Genomic DNA, 18,652 nt, shown 5'->3' on the forward strand with positions numbered 1-18,652 from the left:
GGTTTTTGAGTTTTGAGGTTTTTTGAGGTTTCTTTTATGACGTTCTCTTGCCTCATTATACTATTATGTTTTTGATGTTTTCATGTCTTTACATACTATAACGTTTTTATGACATTTTATGCCTCAAAATACTATTACATTTTTTGACTTTTTTATGCCTTTCTATACTATGACTTTTTATGTCTTATTATTACTCTTCATGCCTTACTATATTGTAATTTCATGACTGTTTTTTTCATGACTATAATTTGATGTTTTTTGCCTTACTATACTGTAAATTATTTATGTATGACATATTTGTGAGTGATGTTACCATATGTGTCATTTATTAGAGGATACATTATTATGACATATTTACATCCTCTGGATATATAATGTCTGTAAAGTATATATATATATATATATATTATAATGTTATCACATAGTAAAATGCATTTATTTATTAAAACAATATGCTTTTTAAATTTCTATATATTTGTATTTGATTTTCTTAAAAATTAAAAAACTTAACCATACGTGTTTGTCTTATTATTATTATTTACATATATAATGAATACATACTATCAGGCTTTGGGTTAGATGTATATTTATGTAACATATGTCTATAATATAAACCTATAATATATACAGACTTACTAAAATACATGATTCTATTAGCTAGACATACAGTATATTTCAATATATGATATTATTCTATATGATGATTTCAGGTATCACATGTAATATATATATATATATAGTCTATACTCTATATACATATATGATTTTACTATATATGTACATAAATTCTATATTTGGAAATTAAACATCTTATATGTAGATGTTTAATGTATATGATCTTATATGTTAATAAACTGTTTGGTTGCATCCTTGCCAATGTTGAGACCAAACCTATGCCCTTGCTCCCAGTGTTTGGATGCTCAGATGCTGCAGTTAACTCACCTTTCATTGACAAGCTTTAACTCCATAGATGGTAAGTGTGTCTGTATTTGCCTTACAATGGACAGATGATCTATTCCTTTCTGCACCTCTGCTTGAAGTGTTCTGGGAAATCCTGGTGTATTCATCCATCCTTAAAGTTGTTTGAAAAGTTACATAGACATTGAACTTCGAACCAACACCATTGTCCGTCAAATCAACTTCATGTGACTTTCCTTAAATACCTCATAAATTGAGATCTTAGTCTCATGCTTACAGAGTCCCTCCCACTTTCTCCACAGCAGTCACCAGTTGCTGTCCAAAGATATCATCTCTGGCACCATTATGTCAAAATAAGATTTGTATGTGTGTGTGTGTGTGTGTGTGTGTGTGTGTGTGTGTGTGTGTGTGTGTGTGTGTGTGTGTGTGTGTGTGTGTGTGTGTTTGTGACAGGGCAACGGTCAGGACAAGAGACACGACGCGGCTGTCCTACTGACATGGTCGACACTTGGGGGGTGCAGGGCAGTGACACCGTATGCGTGTCACTTGGGATCAAAGGGCACTTGTAACTGATTCAGTGAGTCATGCATCACCTCTGGCCTCTGAAGTGTATTTCAGAGGAACCGATGCAAACTTCTGAGTGTGAAGCACAGCAGCTGGGTGCTTCCTTTCAGTAGATGATGAGAAGATGACGGAGGGGTGCATTGTTGTGGAAGAAGTGCTGTTTGGTGAGAGCTCTTCGTTTTAGGGGAAACTTTGAAACACTGAAGTAAAGTAAATAGAGAGTTTGATGGATGAAGGTTATTTGCAAGGCGGCTGGAGTGTGGGGACAAGGTGAAGGGGATGGTCTGAACTTTTTGGGGTCTCTGTCCAAAGTTTTTCATTGATGGCTTTTTACATGGGAATGAATATATATGTATACATGCATGTTTTTAATTTTGGTCACAATTTTGGCTACATTAGCCACTGCTGGCACCAACCTGGCTGTGGTTGGGTTGCATTGTTGGTAAGGTAGGCACCTTCGTTTCATCCAAGCTGGTGTCTCTTACAATCTAGCGCTATTAGCATTTGCATGCTGATTCTCATTCACAAACAGTCAGTTTTGCCATCAGATTATGGTTCCCCACAATTCAATATCCACCACACTGACTCCACAGGACAAAAGCTAAATAAAGGAAAGGTTAATGTGCTGTACTCATTTTACGTATGCATCAGCTACTCCATGATACCATATCTGTTTCCAAAAAAAGGTACAACCATTAGCTGCTGGGAGTCATGCACTGGTACCAGTGTGTGTGTGTGTTTTTGCATATGTTACTATGTTTGTGTGTGACTCATTGATATGGCAGCAGCAGACCTAACATAGATCTGTCGACTCACACACAAACACATACATACACAGCCGTTGTACCGAGCCAAGAGAGGCGGCTGTCTGGAAAAACTGCAACAGACCAGCAGAGTTTATGGACTATGAATGTGGTACATTGTGTCTGCTCCAACCAGATGCACCGCAGGGCAAAGTATTTGTAAATCCCCAGCCTAAGATAAAGACTTGTGTAAAGAGTCATATACCCAGAACTATTATCCACTAGAATCTCCTTCCATGTATAGTTATTCGAAGAAACAAACACCGTAAATTATTTATTTGTATTAGCCATAAACAGAATTTGATTCAACATAATTTATATACAATATAGTGCACACAAGGATTTGAACATTGATTTTACTGGTAAAAAATATATTTATTTCACCAGCACAAAGGATTGATTCTTTTTAAAGCAGTGTTGGCTGATTTATAAATAAACTTATGAACTACAGTAAAGCAGAGTCACAGTTTTGTGAAATAAGGATATGCATTGTCTCAGGTCGAGGAGAACAACTGTTTCAGATGACATCAGGGTAAAGCAAAAGCAGACTGTTCTCAATCTTATATCTCTCTCTCTCTGTCTATGGCTACATAATTCTGGTCCAGGCTCAGGGCCAAAAGAACAGGGAAATCAGGGGTTAGCCATCAGTCAGTGTGCTGATGATGTGAATGTAGCTGTGGAATACGTAGAGTAACTCTTATCTGTGTAGATAATTTGCTAAAAGAAATACTTTAGATTTGAGTTTGTTCTCATATACACTTTCTATTTATTGCACAATGTTCTTGGCCTCAAATAGCCAGGGTTAAAAAAGGTAGTAATGTCTCATCAGTGCTGATTAATAACATTTCCTGGCCCGTTTTGGCCACACACCATACAGTGAACAGCCATATTAAAATGCAGTTTATATATACTATGGAAATAACTGTTATTCTTGGATCAGCTCTTGATTAAGCTGCTAAATAATTAATTGTTGTGTGTCATCAAAGAAAAATAAAAGTAATGCAGTATTCACACACACAAATACACTGACTTGCTGCCCTTACAGTAAGGGGACGTGTTAGTCATAACTTATGAGCCTCTGAAGCAGGATCAAATTTGCATATTCAACACAGGCATGCAATGGGGGACCAGAGGTGTCATACAAGCAATGTGTGACCTTATACAGGCTAAATGAAAGGCCACTTTAGCTTTCTACATCTTTTTGTTACTGTAAATGGATTCATGCAAGATATTTAAATTATGATTGTAAAAAAACAAGCTACAAGCATGTAACAGGGTCCTATGATAACAAGTTGAATAATCTTATGGAAAAATCACAACCCGAACATTTCAGGATAATATAGGTCTATATCTAAAAATCTGAATCTCATTTGAAGGTAGATGAGATTTCTGCTGGTGCATGACCACTCCATCTCCATTGATTACTTAGCGCACATGAACACACATGTCTGAAGTAGACATACACACATATGGTTAGTACAGATGGATGTGATTACATATTCAGGGAATGTGAGACCTGGCCTGCTGAGAGACGTATGAATGTGAGCGTGTATCTGTGTGTGGGGAGTTGAATACACAGATTCAACAAAGTATTTTTCCACAGCCATGAATACAGAATAGCCAACCCCACCCCCCACCCTCCTCTCTATTAAACACAACAGTGGTGGGATTGTTATTCCCCATCTTCCTCTCTTTCAACCTCCGTCCTCCTTCTCTGTTGTCTCGCTCTATCTCCCCTCTCATCTATCAGGCACACTTCTCGGCAGACATCCCTTGCTGTTTACTTTTAATTTCTCTCAGTGAATCCTAATTGCACGCTGTGTCTTTCCAGGGTCAGTCCTAATCAGAATTATGATAAGTGCATCAGATTCTGCAGCCACCGCCTCCAAACCGTCTGAAGTGTGCTTGTCATGGGCTCTACTGTTGTCAGTAGGTGGTCCATTTTGCTGACTTTGCTTTTAGAAAATAAAATAGATTTTGTTTTTCTCAGATGAACAGAATTAATCTGAAGTTATCTTTTGTCCCATGGTCATTGTTTGTTTTTCAACCCTCCACTGTTTTTTTTTCTTGCTTTCATTCCATCTATACCAGCTCTTTCTTCATTTCTTTTCCCTTTCATCTCTCTCTCTCATTGTAAGCCCTCAGATGTCACCCCTGGCGCCTCAGGGCACAACTGTCTTCTCTCCCTTCCTTCTACTTTCATATCATCCCAGCTGTCCTTTATACCTCAGTATTTCCCCTCCTTTCCTTTCCACACTCTTTCCATTCTTGCACCTCTACACTCTTTCAACCAGGATTCTATTGCTTCCCCAACACCTCAAAGAGTCCCACCAAGCCCTAAAATACGTCCTGATTGATCCAATCACAAGTAAACAGCTGTATATACAGGCGTGAATGTACTGACTGGGATTGACTGAATTCCTCAAGCCACATTTGGAGGTGGTTAAGGACACATTTGGCCACAAATGTACTTAATGTGAATGCAAACGTGCCCTGTCCACAGTGAACCACTGTCAGGGTTTTAGTTCATACATGCCATGAAGTTTTGTGGAAGCGAAAAATAACTGAGGCCTAGAGTAGATGTTGATCTGTCTTATTCTGATTTTGAGTTTAGGGTCTAGTTTATAGAAATGTCATATATGTGCTTGTCTGCATACTGAGCAGGGAAGTGAAAGCACTCTAGAGACATTTCAGCCAGTCTGATGCCAGCTGTGACAGACTGCAATCTGTCTCAACTTTATCCCAAAAAAATGTCTATATTGGTTAAGATAAAAGCTGTTTGTTAAATAAGGAAAATGAGACCACCACTAACAGAATCGCTGCAGAAGTAAAACAATCAGTCTTTTAGACATGAATTATACATAAGGATGACCACATAGCTTGTTTCTTGTATGGGAAAACAAGAGTAATGTGCCCCAATTCAATCCCTTCACCTGATGAATACGAAAAACCTACCAGTGGGCTGGAAATAAATTCACTCATTTCCCATGCAGTTTTGGTACGAGGCAGAAAACAACTCAAGAAAAAAAAAAACATGCAAATGAAATAACACTTGATTTGGCAAAAGTTGTGAAAGATGCACAAAAGAAGGAAAAAAAAGAATTTCTGTCGACTAAATTTCAGTTTGTATGTATTGATAGAATTGAAGACCTGTTGTACCAGGTCTTTACATATCAACGGCATTTGCCAAGTTGGGTTGTTTATTCTGTAGATGTGGTTAGTGGCTACTGTCAATAATTAATAACACAGTGTGCTATTTTAAACTAACATGCTGCAAGAAGGTCTACGACCTCTCTTTGTTTTACTATTTAGATCACCAACTCCTGCTATTTAAGGCTCATTCAGAGGATGTGGAACATGCACAAGACAGCTCAGAGGACCGCCCACCCCTCCAGTCAGATCCTGTGCACCGTATGGCCTACTGTTTTGTCATATTAATGGAGGACCCTGCATTAAGAAGTCATGAGTGATTGGGTAGAGAGAAGAGTTCAGAATAAAAAATGTAAAGTAATCAACATAATGTCAGGCACTAAACCACACAAAGTGATGTGCCTTGTCACTGCCACAGATGAATCAAAAATACCTCGGCACCTTCCTCTTATCTTTCCATCAACCATCCACGTCTCATTACTAAATTGATTCTCCATGTCCTTGAGGCACAGGTGTCACTCTATCATTTGAGACAGTTTATGTCTAAAGAGTCCTGGGGGGTGAGGACGTGTTGTGTGTGTGTGTCTGTGAGCTTGCAACTTACATACAGAGCACATACAATGCTACTATACTGACTCCCTCCCTCCTGCTTTTTGCCATTAGGAAACATAAAGTCACAGCATGGTGGTGGTGGTGGTGGTGGTGGAGAGTCTATTTCTGTGTGTCTCACATTATCCACTGAGTTGGATTGTTTCCTGTATGGAGTTAAAGGACCAGTATTGTAAGAGCTTCAGACATTGTTGTTTTTACAATACAAGAGGTAATAATCTGCTCTCTGAGCAGTGCTACTTTTTTCCATGTAGAAAGTGATGAGAGGGGCCAATTGGGTTGCAAGCATGCTAGCTGGTTGGCACGCTAACTTCAGTACAGGAAAGAAAGTGATAGAAATAGAAGCAAAATAAAATGGTTGCTTTCAGCCACTGGAGGCAGCTCTTGGTGAGCAAAGGAATGAAGTTTGATGCTGAACTCATTACATTTGTTCTAGACTAGTAAGTAAACAGCAGTTAATGCTAATGTTGACCATGTAGCAATTTCAAAACTTACAAGATCCTTAAAAGCATTCTGCCACTGGTTTTCCTAAGAGATGATACCAGGTCAAAATGAGAAAAGTGAGAAAAGACGGCGAAGATGCAGCTGAACACAGCGCTTGTGCTTATGATCACTTATGCTACATTAAAAAAAAGAGTACCATATATAAAAGTACCATACTTTATATGAAGACAGAGCCACACTCTTTTGCATGACTAACTGAATAACACAGCACTGCAGGATTAATGAAAATACACAGAAAAAACATGTCAACCTTATTTCATGTTTCTGAAACTGGTCTGTAGTTCAGTAATGAGACATTTTACATGGGTTAGAATCAGTTATATTAGGATACTCTTGTGCATTTCAGCCTTGTTTTTTTTTCTCTCTGCGAATGGCGGATGGATCTATTGATGTTGCCCCAGTGGGCTGCCATTGGATGAATTATGTAACAGCCTCAGTGGGCTATGAAGGCGACTGTGCAGGAAGAAAAAGTACTCACGCTGCTGTCGTGACAACTGATAACATAACCTCTGTATTTACATACACTTTGCCATGTAAATCCTCCGTGTGTATGCATGCTGTGTGACTCACTGCAGGCCACTGAAGCATGATGTTTAAATGGGAAGCCACAGCTGACAGACTGTCCCAGAGTAAAGAGCAAGTACAATTGGTCATTCCCTGATAACACCATAAAATGTTGGTGTAAAAGCTCAGTCACTCATGAAATTTAGTTAAAGGGATTTTCTACAAGGGTGGTCGTTTCATGTATTATAGACAGAATAATGAGGTATGAAGGTTACATTTATTTTTTAGATTGAATATTCAGTATGTATACTGAATGAAAGCTATAGGGGATTGATGCATACTGACTTCTGCTGTTTAAGCTTCAGTGCTCTTTTAGTTGCTAATGCTAATGCTAAGTGATGCTGATGAATTGTAGGTATTGTGCTGTGTTGTCATGCTACCATAACTAACTGCAGTCAACCAGTTTTCCCACCAAATCAATATCTATCTCCCTACTCAGACAATTGGCCTTTTCATATCTACTGTTCCAGGAACACATGCTTTTATTTTTTAGGAAAACAAATTCACCTTTTCATCTAGCACCAAAGGAACAAAGATGTTACCACTTTCTATTGAAGACTCTCCAGAGAATTCAATTTTTCTGAGTAAGTACTTTTACTTTCTTGCTGGAAATATAAAAAGATTATCACTTTTTTGTGGATTTGTTCATTTGGAATAAATCCTTCTGGCATTAATAAACCATTAAATCATTTTGGCAGATCAAAAACAAAATGCACTGAAAGTCCTAAACTCAGCGCCAGTGTTGCACCCACAGTATTCGTCTCCACTTTCTCTCTGTCTCCTTCGTTGCATGTCTCACCCGCTACCTCATTTACTCTTCAAAGGGAGAGCAAAGCATCTGTCTATTACGAGGTGCCCAGGGCGCTCTGCAGAGTTGTGTTAAGTAATAACAACCAGTGACGTCAAAGGCTCTCCGCCTGAGCTGGAAGGAGGGAGGGTGAGGGGGCGAAAAAGGGATAAAAGGACGGGGAGAAGGGGGGGCAGACATGGAGGCGGTAGTGTGTGAGAAATCTCCTCTACTTGTGTGTCAGTTGCCCCTCTTCTGTTTATGTGTGACTGCTGTATTAATACTGCACACCAAATAAGTCTTTAATTACAAGCCTTGCATACTGATGTGATTTCTTTTCCTCCTCTCCCAAAATATTATTAAAACTTATCACTTTTTTCCAATACTGGTTGAGAGAAAAGCAGAAGTGGTCTATTATGTTTCATCACACGTCTGCTGCTGAGCATAATTCTGTATATGGTCCTACCACAGGAGCCTGTATGTTTATGTCATAGGGCAGCAGCGAAGGAGGACAGCCTCTGCTTATCCTCTGCTGTCAGGGTGAGATCGAGTTTGTTTTTATTATAGGGGTTGAGGCCTTATAACAAACGCTGCTTATGCAATACAATGTTTTCTTTTTTTGAAGGTGACCTTCAATTCACTGGAAGAATAAATGTAAGTGGGTTAGTAAATATCAAGATATCCCACACCTTCTCAGTGAAAGCCTGTAAAGGTGTTATATTCCTTCAGTGTAAACAAGCCTTAAACGGCTCAGCTAAGCCCTCATGAGTTGGATTTTCATAAAATCTGAAAATGAGCAACAACATTTGGTAAATTACTCATTTAACTTAATTATTCCCTCTACCCACATTCTCATTCCTGGAGTCAAAGCACAGACTACGACTGAAGACCGATGGGGGGATTAGAGATCTTAGGGTGTTACACACCTTCATAAGCACAAGTGACAGAAGCGGCAGTGAGTGGAGGATGCATTAGAGGATTACACCCTAAGACAATATAGCAGTCTTAACATGCCTCATTATGGCTGCTGACCTTGCTCTGTCAGGTGACAGCTGTTTGTTAGAGCTGTAGACAACATAAGAAGGCACACACATAATTCACACACTACGCAAAGTGCACAAGAACCATGCGCAGTATATACAGTAAACTGCCATGAAAAGCAGCTACCAGAGAACATCTATTTGGCTTTGGTCCTGGAAGACATGTGACATTAGAGTGTGCTGAGCTGTTTACAGTAAAAACAACCCACAAGGCCCTGCCAGGACTGTGGAAGTCGCAGTGTTGTTGGCAGACGACTCACCCTCCCACCCACTTCCACTCCATAAAAGCTAGATGTGAATCTGAATCCACGGGGCAACGTCAAACATATAATCTCTCTATTCTGCCCCTGCCTGATCCTGTCGTCTGTCTCATGTATTTGATCCCCACAGCACTTTCCATGGGAGCCCTTTCGCACACTTTTACAGCTCACAACGAGCACATGACTCCGCTTGGCAAACTTAAGTGCATGAAGAATGTCTAAAGGTCCACCCTGTCAGCAGGCCTACACAGACCAACAGCCCTCCTTTCCCATTACAAGACCAGCTGCTGTGATGACAAACGTGACAGATACAGAACATAGTGGCATTATCCATTCCTATCTTTAGTCTCTGTTCTCATTTTTTAAGTTTCCTATCTTCAGACTATCAGTCATTTTGGTGTTTTATGTAAAAGGCTGCTCTATCTATCTATCTATCTATCTATCTATCTAGATAAGTTAACACTCACTTTTTTCTCTCTGAAATTTAACAACAGCATTAATCATCAGTAGACAGGTTGTTTCATTCATCATTGTGGTTAATGGTTGAATCCAAATGCTAGAAAATACCTTTTCTTTGCAGCAGTGACTTCGTATCATGAACATATACCTGTTGTGTGTGTTAGTGCACTTTAAATTTGGCAACAGCGTGCGTTCAGCCGAGCAATGACGTGCGCAGCCTACATCAGCACCTTGGATACGGACACACCATTCACCGTAGGGCTCCTGCCCCGTTTTAGACCAATCAGTGCTTGTGTTTTCTAGATAGCATTCAGCACCACCCACACTGCTGCCAGCTGTATTGTTCCGCTGTAGGGAATCTCCTCTCAGGCAGTATACACTGATCAAAAACTCCTGCAGTTTTTCGTTGACAGGTGACGATGTGAATGGTCCTGTGTAAAAAGTCTACGACAAAGGGGATATAAATGAGATTATAATCGCATAAAGGACTCCTTTTAGTGCTGTGCTGTGTGGTATAAACATGGCACAGGCGTTAAAAGACCAGCGAGTCGTGTGTACAGTGCTTGAGTGCATCCATTAATAGCACCGTGTCTCTAATATAGTCTGGTAAAGACGGTTAGACCAGCCTGTATGTTCCAGGAGAATAGGTTTAGTCAATAAAACATCTATATTCCAACCTTCTCATATCGATACAAGTATTTGTTTCACGCCAACTCAACTAAAGGAACGATATGTCTTTATATAATATCGTTCCTGTCTTAACATTAATTACTTTTGCCTTTTGCTGTCAGCACAGACCTAGGTTATCTCTGACGCAAGCGCTCATCATAGGCGTCTCTCCCATTTCACAGAATCATATATCTTTGAGCGACACCGCTGGTCAGCCAATGAGAGCGCGACTCGGGTTCTACGTCGAGGGCGGGACTCACACTTCGGACCAATCGTGGCCGCTCGTATTGTTTTGACCTCTGAAACCGCATCACCGCCTACCTCGTGCCCATGGCGGAGGAAAGCTATAAATAAAGGCAACACTGTATCAGAAGGGGGACGAAGTTGCGAAACTCCCGAGTAGGAGGGAGCTACTCTGCAAGCCTGCTGAAAGAGGAAAAAAAAACGCTAAATAACCTTAAAGAACAGAAACCGAAGCAAACCGTAAACGCCAATCCTCCGAAATCTACATGTACTGGAATACTTTTTTGTATTGTTGATAATATATTCTATGTGAAGAAAGTATTTATACTTTTTTTCTATTTGCACTAACTAACGGTACTTCAGAACTACTGAGAATCTTTATTTTTTACAAAAAAGTAAGTATTTTCTGCCGACTCGTTACTGTTACTTGTGATATATGTAATATTATTTTGTTAAATTTGCTTGCTGTCGTACTGTAGCTCTATTCATACTTACTAAGCTGATTTGCTGCGTCAGTCCACTAAGTTAGGGAGGGGTGTGTGTGTGTGTGTCTCTCTCTCTCTGTGTGTGTGATAGAGCATGAATGTGTATGCAGGCGCTTGCGTGCGATAAAAGTGTGGAGTATGTCAATTATTTTCTCATCTCAGTTTAAAAAATGACAATCATTTTCCCTCAGAGGCTCGAAGTACGCCTGCTGTGCTCGTGAAATTTACAGTGTAGCCTGCCATGTCGTACTTTATTGTAGCATTAATATTTCCAGAGGTGTCAAAGGATTTTTTTTATCGGTATTACAATCCTGTAGTTTCTTGTGCAAATGTAACAATATTCCTCCCAACTCACTAAAACAGAAACGATGAATTCAGACCTGTAGCCAGTTGGCAGCTGTCAGGAATCTTCTACTGTTTTCGAGGGCAGTTTCATGAGGGAGGCGATAAATGTTGCAGTTATTTTCCTGTGCAGCTTTTTTCCCCCGATAGGATGTGGGGGGTGGGGGGGGGGGGGGGGGGGTTGTACTTTTAGGTATTTATAGAGCCTCGACAAGTTCACTCTCTGTATCCTTCAGCTCAGCTCTTCTAAAGGGCGAGGATCATTGTAGCACAGCCTATTTCCTTCAATTTGGTTTTATAGTTTATGACATTTCCATTTTATATAACGTCGTGTTTTAACGTCGGAGAATTTCCCCTTCTCTGTGCCAAAATTGCCAAACATATGGGTGTAGCCATAGTGGGTTAAGTCTTATTTCGACATTGTTTTTAATCTAGGAAGCGATCCGACTAATGGGTGGTTGCTGGACGCATATACCCAGCCCCAGTGACACGATTGTCAGTTTTAAAATCCACCTCAAATCATTTGCTCTGCCATTAGGCATTACTGACAATGCACTTCCTCAGTTACCCGTTTACCCGTTTTCGTCAATTAAATGCAACTTCGCATTGGTTTTCCTGTGTCCTGCTGTATGGATGTTATCCAGTAGTCTATTATGTAATAGGATTGCCTAGTCCTAGTGCGAGTCAATGTGTCCAATGCCTACTTTTTGACAGATAAACAATATGTGCACAGCTCAGTGCCAGATGAGCAAGAAATAAAGCTGACCCTGTATTAATATTTCTTCAATAGCTGCACATTTTCTCCTATCTGGTTGCTGCTGTGAGACTCTGTTCTGGTTGTGTGCTGCTGTGACACTCAGCTTATGATATCTGAGCTCACAACAGTCAAAACTGCAACATGCACTAGTACTTCAGACAGACACATTATAATTAAAGGTAACTTGTACTCCCCTTAAAAAGACTTAAGTAGTTGTGTCAAGTAGCCAAAAAGATCAGATGAATCGAAGAGATCTGCTGTGAATATTCAATAGGATCCTCTTAAAAATATTGACGTTTACTTATGAATTTATGTACACAACATGTTGAAATGAATGATTAAGAATTTTCTTTCCTCTACCAATTGTTGCAGGAAAAAATCATCACATCCCGTGGAAGGACACCACTTCTACAAAACCAGCACTTTTGCTTTTGAACCTGTTTTATCCAAGTTCTGGTTGCTTTTGCCATCCTGCCTGGAGAGCATCTGTGTTGCCAACCACGGATAAACAAAGCAGACCCAGTGGACACATTCAAGGTCAGACACACCTATTCTTCACGCACCTGGTAAACGTCAGCAGTTAGCTATGCAGCTTGAAATCCAAGTAGCTCTCAACTTCATCATCTCGTACCTGTACAACAAGCTGCCGAGGCGAAGGGTCAACATTTTCGGCGAGGAGCTGGAGCGCCAGCTGAAGCAGAAGTACGAGGGACACTGGTACCCTGACAAGCCATACAAGGGCTCAGGATTCAGATGCATTCACGTAGGGGAGAAGGTGGACCCTGTGGTGGAGAAGGCAGCCAAAGAGAGCGGGCTGGACATTGAGGATGTCCGCAACAACTTGCCCCAGGACCTCAGCGTGTGGATTGATCCCTTTGAGGTGTCCTATCAGATCGGGGAGAAAGGGCCTGTCAAAGTATTGTATGTTGATGACAGCAATGAAAGTGGAGCTAGCAGTGGGGGGCTTGATCTGGACAAGGAAATCAAGAACAGTTTCAATCCTGATGCACAGGTCTTCATGCCCATCAACGAGCCTGTGAATGGCACCTCTCCGGGCTCCAGCTCACCCTCTCCTCCTTTCGGCCACTCGGCAGCAGTCAGCCCCACCTTTATGCCCCGCTCCACGCAGCCTTTGACCTTCACAACAGCCACCTTCGCCGCCACCAAGTTTGGCTCCACTAAGATGAAGAGCAGCGGACGAAACAACAATGGCGGAAGTAGTGCTGCGAACAAGGTGGCACGCACCTCTCCCACCAACCTGGGCCTGAATGTGAACAGTCTCCTGAAACAGAAAGCCATCTCCACCTCCATGCACTCTCTGTACGGGTTGGGCCTCGGAGCGCAGCAGCAGCACCAGAAGCCCTCAGCCCTGTCCCCCAATGCAAAGGAGTTTGTGTTCCCCAGCCTGCAGGGCCAGGGCAGCCAGAGTGCTCTCTTTCCCGGGGACAGCTCGCTCAGCCTCAGCCCGCTGCAGTACAGCAATGCCTTCGACATGTTTGCGGCCTATGGTGGCCTTAACGACAAGTCCCTTATGGATGGCTTGAATTTCAGCTTGAACAACATGCAGTATTCTAACCAGCAATTCCAGCCAGTTATGGCCAACTAGTACATGTAAAGGTACTACCTAAGCTACTACTTCACACAGAAACGACCAGAGATAATGTGATGGGGGGAAACAAACACAAATGCACATTTCGAAAAAAAAAAAAAAAGTGTAAACAAGAACAGAATGTCAAGGATAAAAGGAAAAAAGTGACTTGTCGACTGTAAGATCTGTGTTACGAGTCTAAGAGCATGAGCCCGAGGGTGAATTACTTTGCCCCCTTGAGTTATACCTTTTTTTTTTTTCTTAAATGATGAAGCTTGTAGTACAAGATGTCCAAGCTTGGTTACCTAAACTTCAACATGCATCATTGTTATTTCTTTTGCCAACCAAGCACAAAATATTTTTTTTATGTGACTGTTTTAAGATATAAAAAAGACAAAAAAAAAACCACCACAAGTCATGGCCTCTTTCAGTATTTAAACATAACTGGACACCGCCAATTTTTCAAGAAATTGGCATAAATAAGTGGGATTTCCTGGTCTTTTTTCTAATTGTATAATTTAATTTAGTACAGAGTTTGTAAAATATCAGAGTATCTATTGTTTCTACGACATGGTATTGCATTTATATCTTTTTACTACTCCAGTGATCTGTGATGGCTGCAGCAACTTTATGTTTTCTTTTTTTATTGAAATTATAAAATGAATCCATCTTAAAAAAAAACATTGACTATTCTAAAGATTGTGTACAGAATATTCCGTAGTGGTGGGATTTAAGAATATTTGCTTTTTTGAAAAACATAAGAGTTGTATTTTCTGTTAAGAGTTTAAAGATTTTTGCTATATTATGGACAAAATGTAATCGTATATTAATTTTGTACCTACATTGTGCAATACTTGATAAAACAAACGGTATAACAAAGTATTCGGAGTCAGTGTCTTACATGTTAAGAGGGACTGATAGTTTATTAAGTTTGTATTAAAAAGCTTGAAAATAATTACACTTGTACAGTTTGTCATTGGTTTTTGTGGTTGAGCTGGTCGATGCAGGTCTCACAGGACATTATCCAGAGTATTTTAGGGTTTTCTAACATGTCAGGGCAAATCCAGGGCAAAGTCAGAAGAATCAGGTTTTTCCTAAATACGCCCACATTCATGTTAATTCACCTGTTCGCTACATTGGTGTGTCCTTAGCAAACAGTTTGACAGTTCACTTACAGCTGACAGATTGCAGGGTAAGCTTGTTACATTAGTGAACCGTATCAGGAACTAATGCTACAGTAGATAATTTATCACATGCTGCAACACATTTCATATCCTTTGCCAGTAGCCCAGATATATTAGTACACACGTGTCTCCACAAGCTCTTAGCAACATTTGTTCACACCACACAGGGTCTGTTGGCTAACAGTTGCCCATGGGCCAAGCGTCATTACACATATGGATACTGGGTGTGTGATAGTGTCAAGCCTGATAACCTCCTGAACTTAAGCCTGGCCTCAAATGTATGACATGTTAGCTGTTAGCTAACAGACTGCTAAACCACCAAACAAAATTCAGAGGCATTAACTACACGACACACAGGCAGACCCCTGATAGTGCAGGAGCTTTTAGCATAGAAGCATTTATAGAAGACGCCTATTTGATGAAAATGCAGATGTACTTATTAAGTGCCACCATGTTTAGTGGAGCATATGAAAAGGCAAAATTTGTTTAAGTAACTCTCTCTGCATCATCAGCCCATGAGCCTGCGTATGTGACAGGTTAGGCAGACATTGTTTAAATTGTTTAAAGTGCTTGTTTGCAAGATACTGATTCCCAACCAGCTCCAGGGTACTGTTCCTCTCCGCTCTGACCTCCCTGTCAAAAAGAGTCCAGAAAACACCCCCCACACCCACCCTCCAGGGAGTCAGCAGACTCATTATTAATTGTAATAATAAAACACATCATGCAGTACTGGAAAACAGTGTTGAAACATGTTCAGGAGTGTGTAGCTGAATGCCAAGCTGGTCAGTTACATTTCACCCAGTGTCCTCAAGGATATGGCCTGTCAATGAATAACTGGCTGTAGTTTTAATGCAGGGGCAAAATGAGGTGCAAACAAGTATATCTTAAGAGAGCGTTGTCATATATTGAGGTTAGAAAATAATAGAATGGCTGAGCATTTACTGAGACTTTGTCATTTCAGATGAACTTTTAACCTTTCCAAAGGTTTTCCTAACACGTAAGGTAGCTTTTTTGATATTCAGCTATTTACATTGTTGCTTGATACATTAGTTTGCACATTTATACAGTAATGATTACAATAATTAGGGGCATTATTTTTTAGCAGCAAGGTAAATCCAAGCTTTTGAGATGGCTTTTGGTAGCAGATAAAACTGTTGGGGTTATACTGTGTATGCTGAAGGTAAATTCTAGCTTTTTTTTTAATACTCAATGTGTAATTTCTGCTGCATCAGAGCAAAAGTACATTTTTTGATGACCAGTATTGAAGTTGAGACCTCTGTGGTGTTACTGCTGTTGCTCCTGATGAGAGGTTGTTGGACTGTATCATGCTAGCACTGACTGACTAAAATCACCCTGACCCTGCCGACATATCATGGTCCCTCTGGGGCTGGCTCATCATCGCTTGTCTGTCTGCGTGTCCCCTGATACACTTGGGGCTTGATGGGCTGTGTAAAGTTCAGAGTGTGTGTGTGGGTTTATCTCAGCTGCTGATACTGTGAGTGTTACAGAGTCTGGTGGGAGTGTGTTTGTTTATCTTGGTCTGTGACACAGTGTTTGTGTGCATGTATGATCATCGTCGGGGTGGATGTCTGCGTGGAACACAGCATTCTGAAAATACCTTTGATGGATTATGATTTCTTTTTGCAAAACTGTTTTGCCCAACACAGTCGTTTTATTGATGGTTTTCTGTAGATAACACCTCAGCACTGTGACTATCCAAGCTTGTGTAGGAGAGGCAGAGCAGTCATGGACATCAGCTCTCTCTTTATCCAGGTTGTGTTATTCTACGCTCGGTGAGAATCAATAGGGCATACAAGGTTGTGACCAGATATGTCCTGGGTTTGTAAATGAAAAGGAGTGTGTACTATAAACTCCAGAGATAACTATTACTGCTGGAGTTTTTTTTTTTTTGTTCTCTTTTCATTTAAATTTAAATGAGATTGGTATTATATTACTTGTTGTGTTAAAAAAGAGTTATGTCATCCTTCAGTTGTAGGCAAAAATCCAACAAAGCCTTCCTGATTGGGGAGGTTATATCTGGAATAAAGTCTGTAATTGATTACTGATTATTTTTAATTTTTAAAATGAATGTCCTGTTGTGTCCTTTAACCACAGGAGACATTTTTCAAAAAATGTAAGTCACCACCAACCTTACCATATACATGCCTCCTTGATCCTTACCTGCAACACGCAAACATGTGATACATGGCAATAATATTATCTTTTTTTATTTTGAAATTTAAAAATACATTTTTTTTTTATAAGGTAACAACAGTCATAAAATAATATATTTTGTTACTTCCCAACCCTGGCTAAATCCCCAGCGGTGACTGAAGGACAAAGAGGGGAGATGGAGACAAAAGTGAGAGAGTGATAAAGTGTGATGTAGAAGACGTGAAGTACTAAGAATACCAGTGAGGAGAAAAATGCATGTAAGACGAGGCTGAGAGTGGAATCAGGATAGCAAAGGGAAACAAACAGAGACAGAGGCTTGGTGAGCAGAAGAGGGAATGGGATAATCATGGAGTAATGTGACTGGGAGAGAGAAAGAGTGAGAGTGAAACACTGCCGGCGCCATTATTGATACTAATACGGTGCCAAATACACCCCTCAGCCCCCACCCTCCACCCCCACCCCCAGTACCTCTCTTTGCCTGTCATAAAAACAGGTGGTGCTCAGCTCAGCTTGTGGTCCCAGCCAGCCGACAGGGCCGTATGGTAATGTCACCCTCCTCAGCAAAAAAGCAGTTAATGGCTTTTCAGTCCCTCGCCTTAGTCCAACCCCTCGCCCCATCTATTTCTGGAAGCATACTGGAGCCGATTGAGCAATGATAAGCTGGAGGGAATTGTGCTTTCCTCTGAACATTACTTCACCACACCTTATCTGTATCTCACAGGGGAAAAGTAAAGTAGAGGATCTCAGCCCAACATGGAAGAATCTATTCAGTGCCTGATGCTTCTGTGCAGCAGCAAAAAAAACAAAAAATAAAAGCCAAACTCCAGAAATGTTTTGTTTGTAAGGTTGTGCAACAAATATGAGAGATTAGTCTTCTTAAACATCTTGCCTCTAGTACACATTAAGGAGAGCATTTGTTGACTGGTCTCAGTTGAAGCTTACGTGACTACCAAGGGTATTGACACAGTTGCTTTTAACAGTTGCTCACACACCCATTTGGAACACATGAGCTTTTGCTGGTAGGCAGACAAGAAACAGTTTATATTCATTCAAACCGATTCCTGTGCCGTTCTTGTACACCCTGCAGCTGAAGACTAACTAACTAACTAACTAGTGCTAATTCAAACAGAGCTAGGACTTCGGTTTTTTACAAAGGTTGATGTGTGTAGCTATATGAAGAATGCATGTGTTTTTTTTTTAACGACTCTTATAGAGGAGCTTTCTGTGGTGGATTCATTGCATGCCTGGTGATTCTTGTCATAACACTTTCCTGTCTCCCTGTGTACACACTGCCACACACACCCACATACATTGTAAACTGTATTTAGAATTTCTGATGCATGGTGGGAGTTGTCCAGTTTGCTTTGTACACTGATATCCTCAGCAGACACTCACGTGCCCAGCCCTTTAAACTGCAGCTGCTCTTATCTGCAGAAGGAAACTAAAAACAAACACAGGGTCCTGGGCCTCCCCACCTCTCCCTCCCCACACCTCTCGGGATGATGTACTTTGGGTTCCAGTGCAGTCTATCACGCCACTCCTCTACCTGCC

General features: G+C 40.6%; 1 protein-coding gene across 1 annotated transcript; it reads left to right on the top strand.

Moving 5' to 3' along the window:
- Positions 1–10,689: 10,689 nt before the first annotated feature.
- Positions 10,690–14,697, top strand: tob1a (transducer of ERBB2, 1a). The gene is made up of 2 exons (XM_056401908.1): positions 10,690–10,965; positions 12,527–14,697. The coding sequence occupies exon 2, from the start codon at positions 12,741–12,743 to the stop codon at positions 13,758–13,760; it is 1,020 nt and encodes a 339-aa protein (XP_056257883.1). The 5' UTR covers positions 10,690–10,965; positions 12,527–12,740; the 3' UTR covers positions 13,761–14,697.
- Positions 14,698–18,652: the final 3,955 nt, after the last annotated feature.

Source organism: Seriola aureovittata, chromosome 17 (genome assembly GCF_021018895.1).
Source record: "Seriola aureovittata isolate HTS-2021-v1 ecotype China chromosome 17, ASM2101889v1, whole genome shotgun sequence".
Taxonomy (NCBI): domain Eukaryota; kingdom Metazoa; phylum Chordata; class Actinopteri; order Carangiformes; family Carangidae; genus Seriola; species Seriola aureovittata.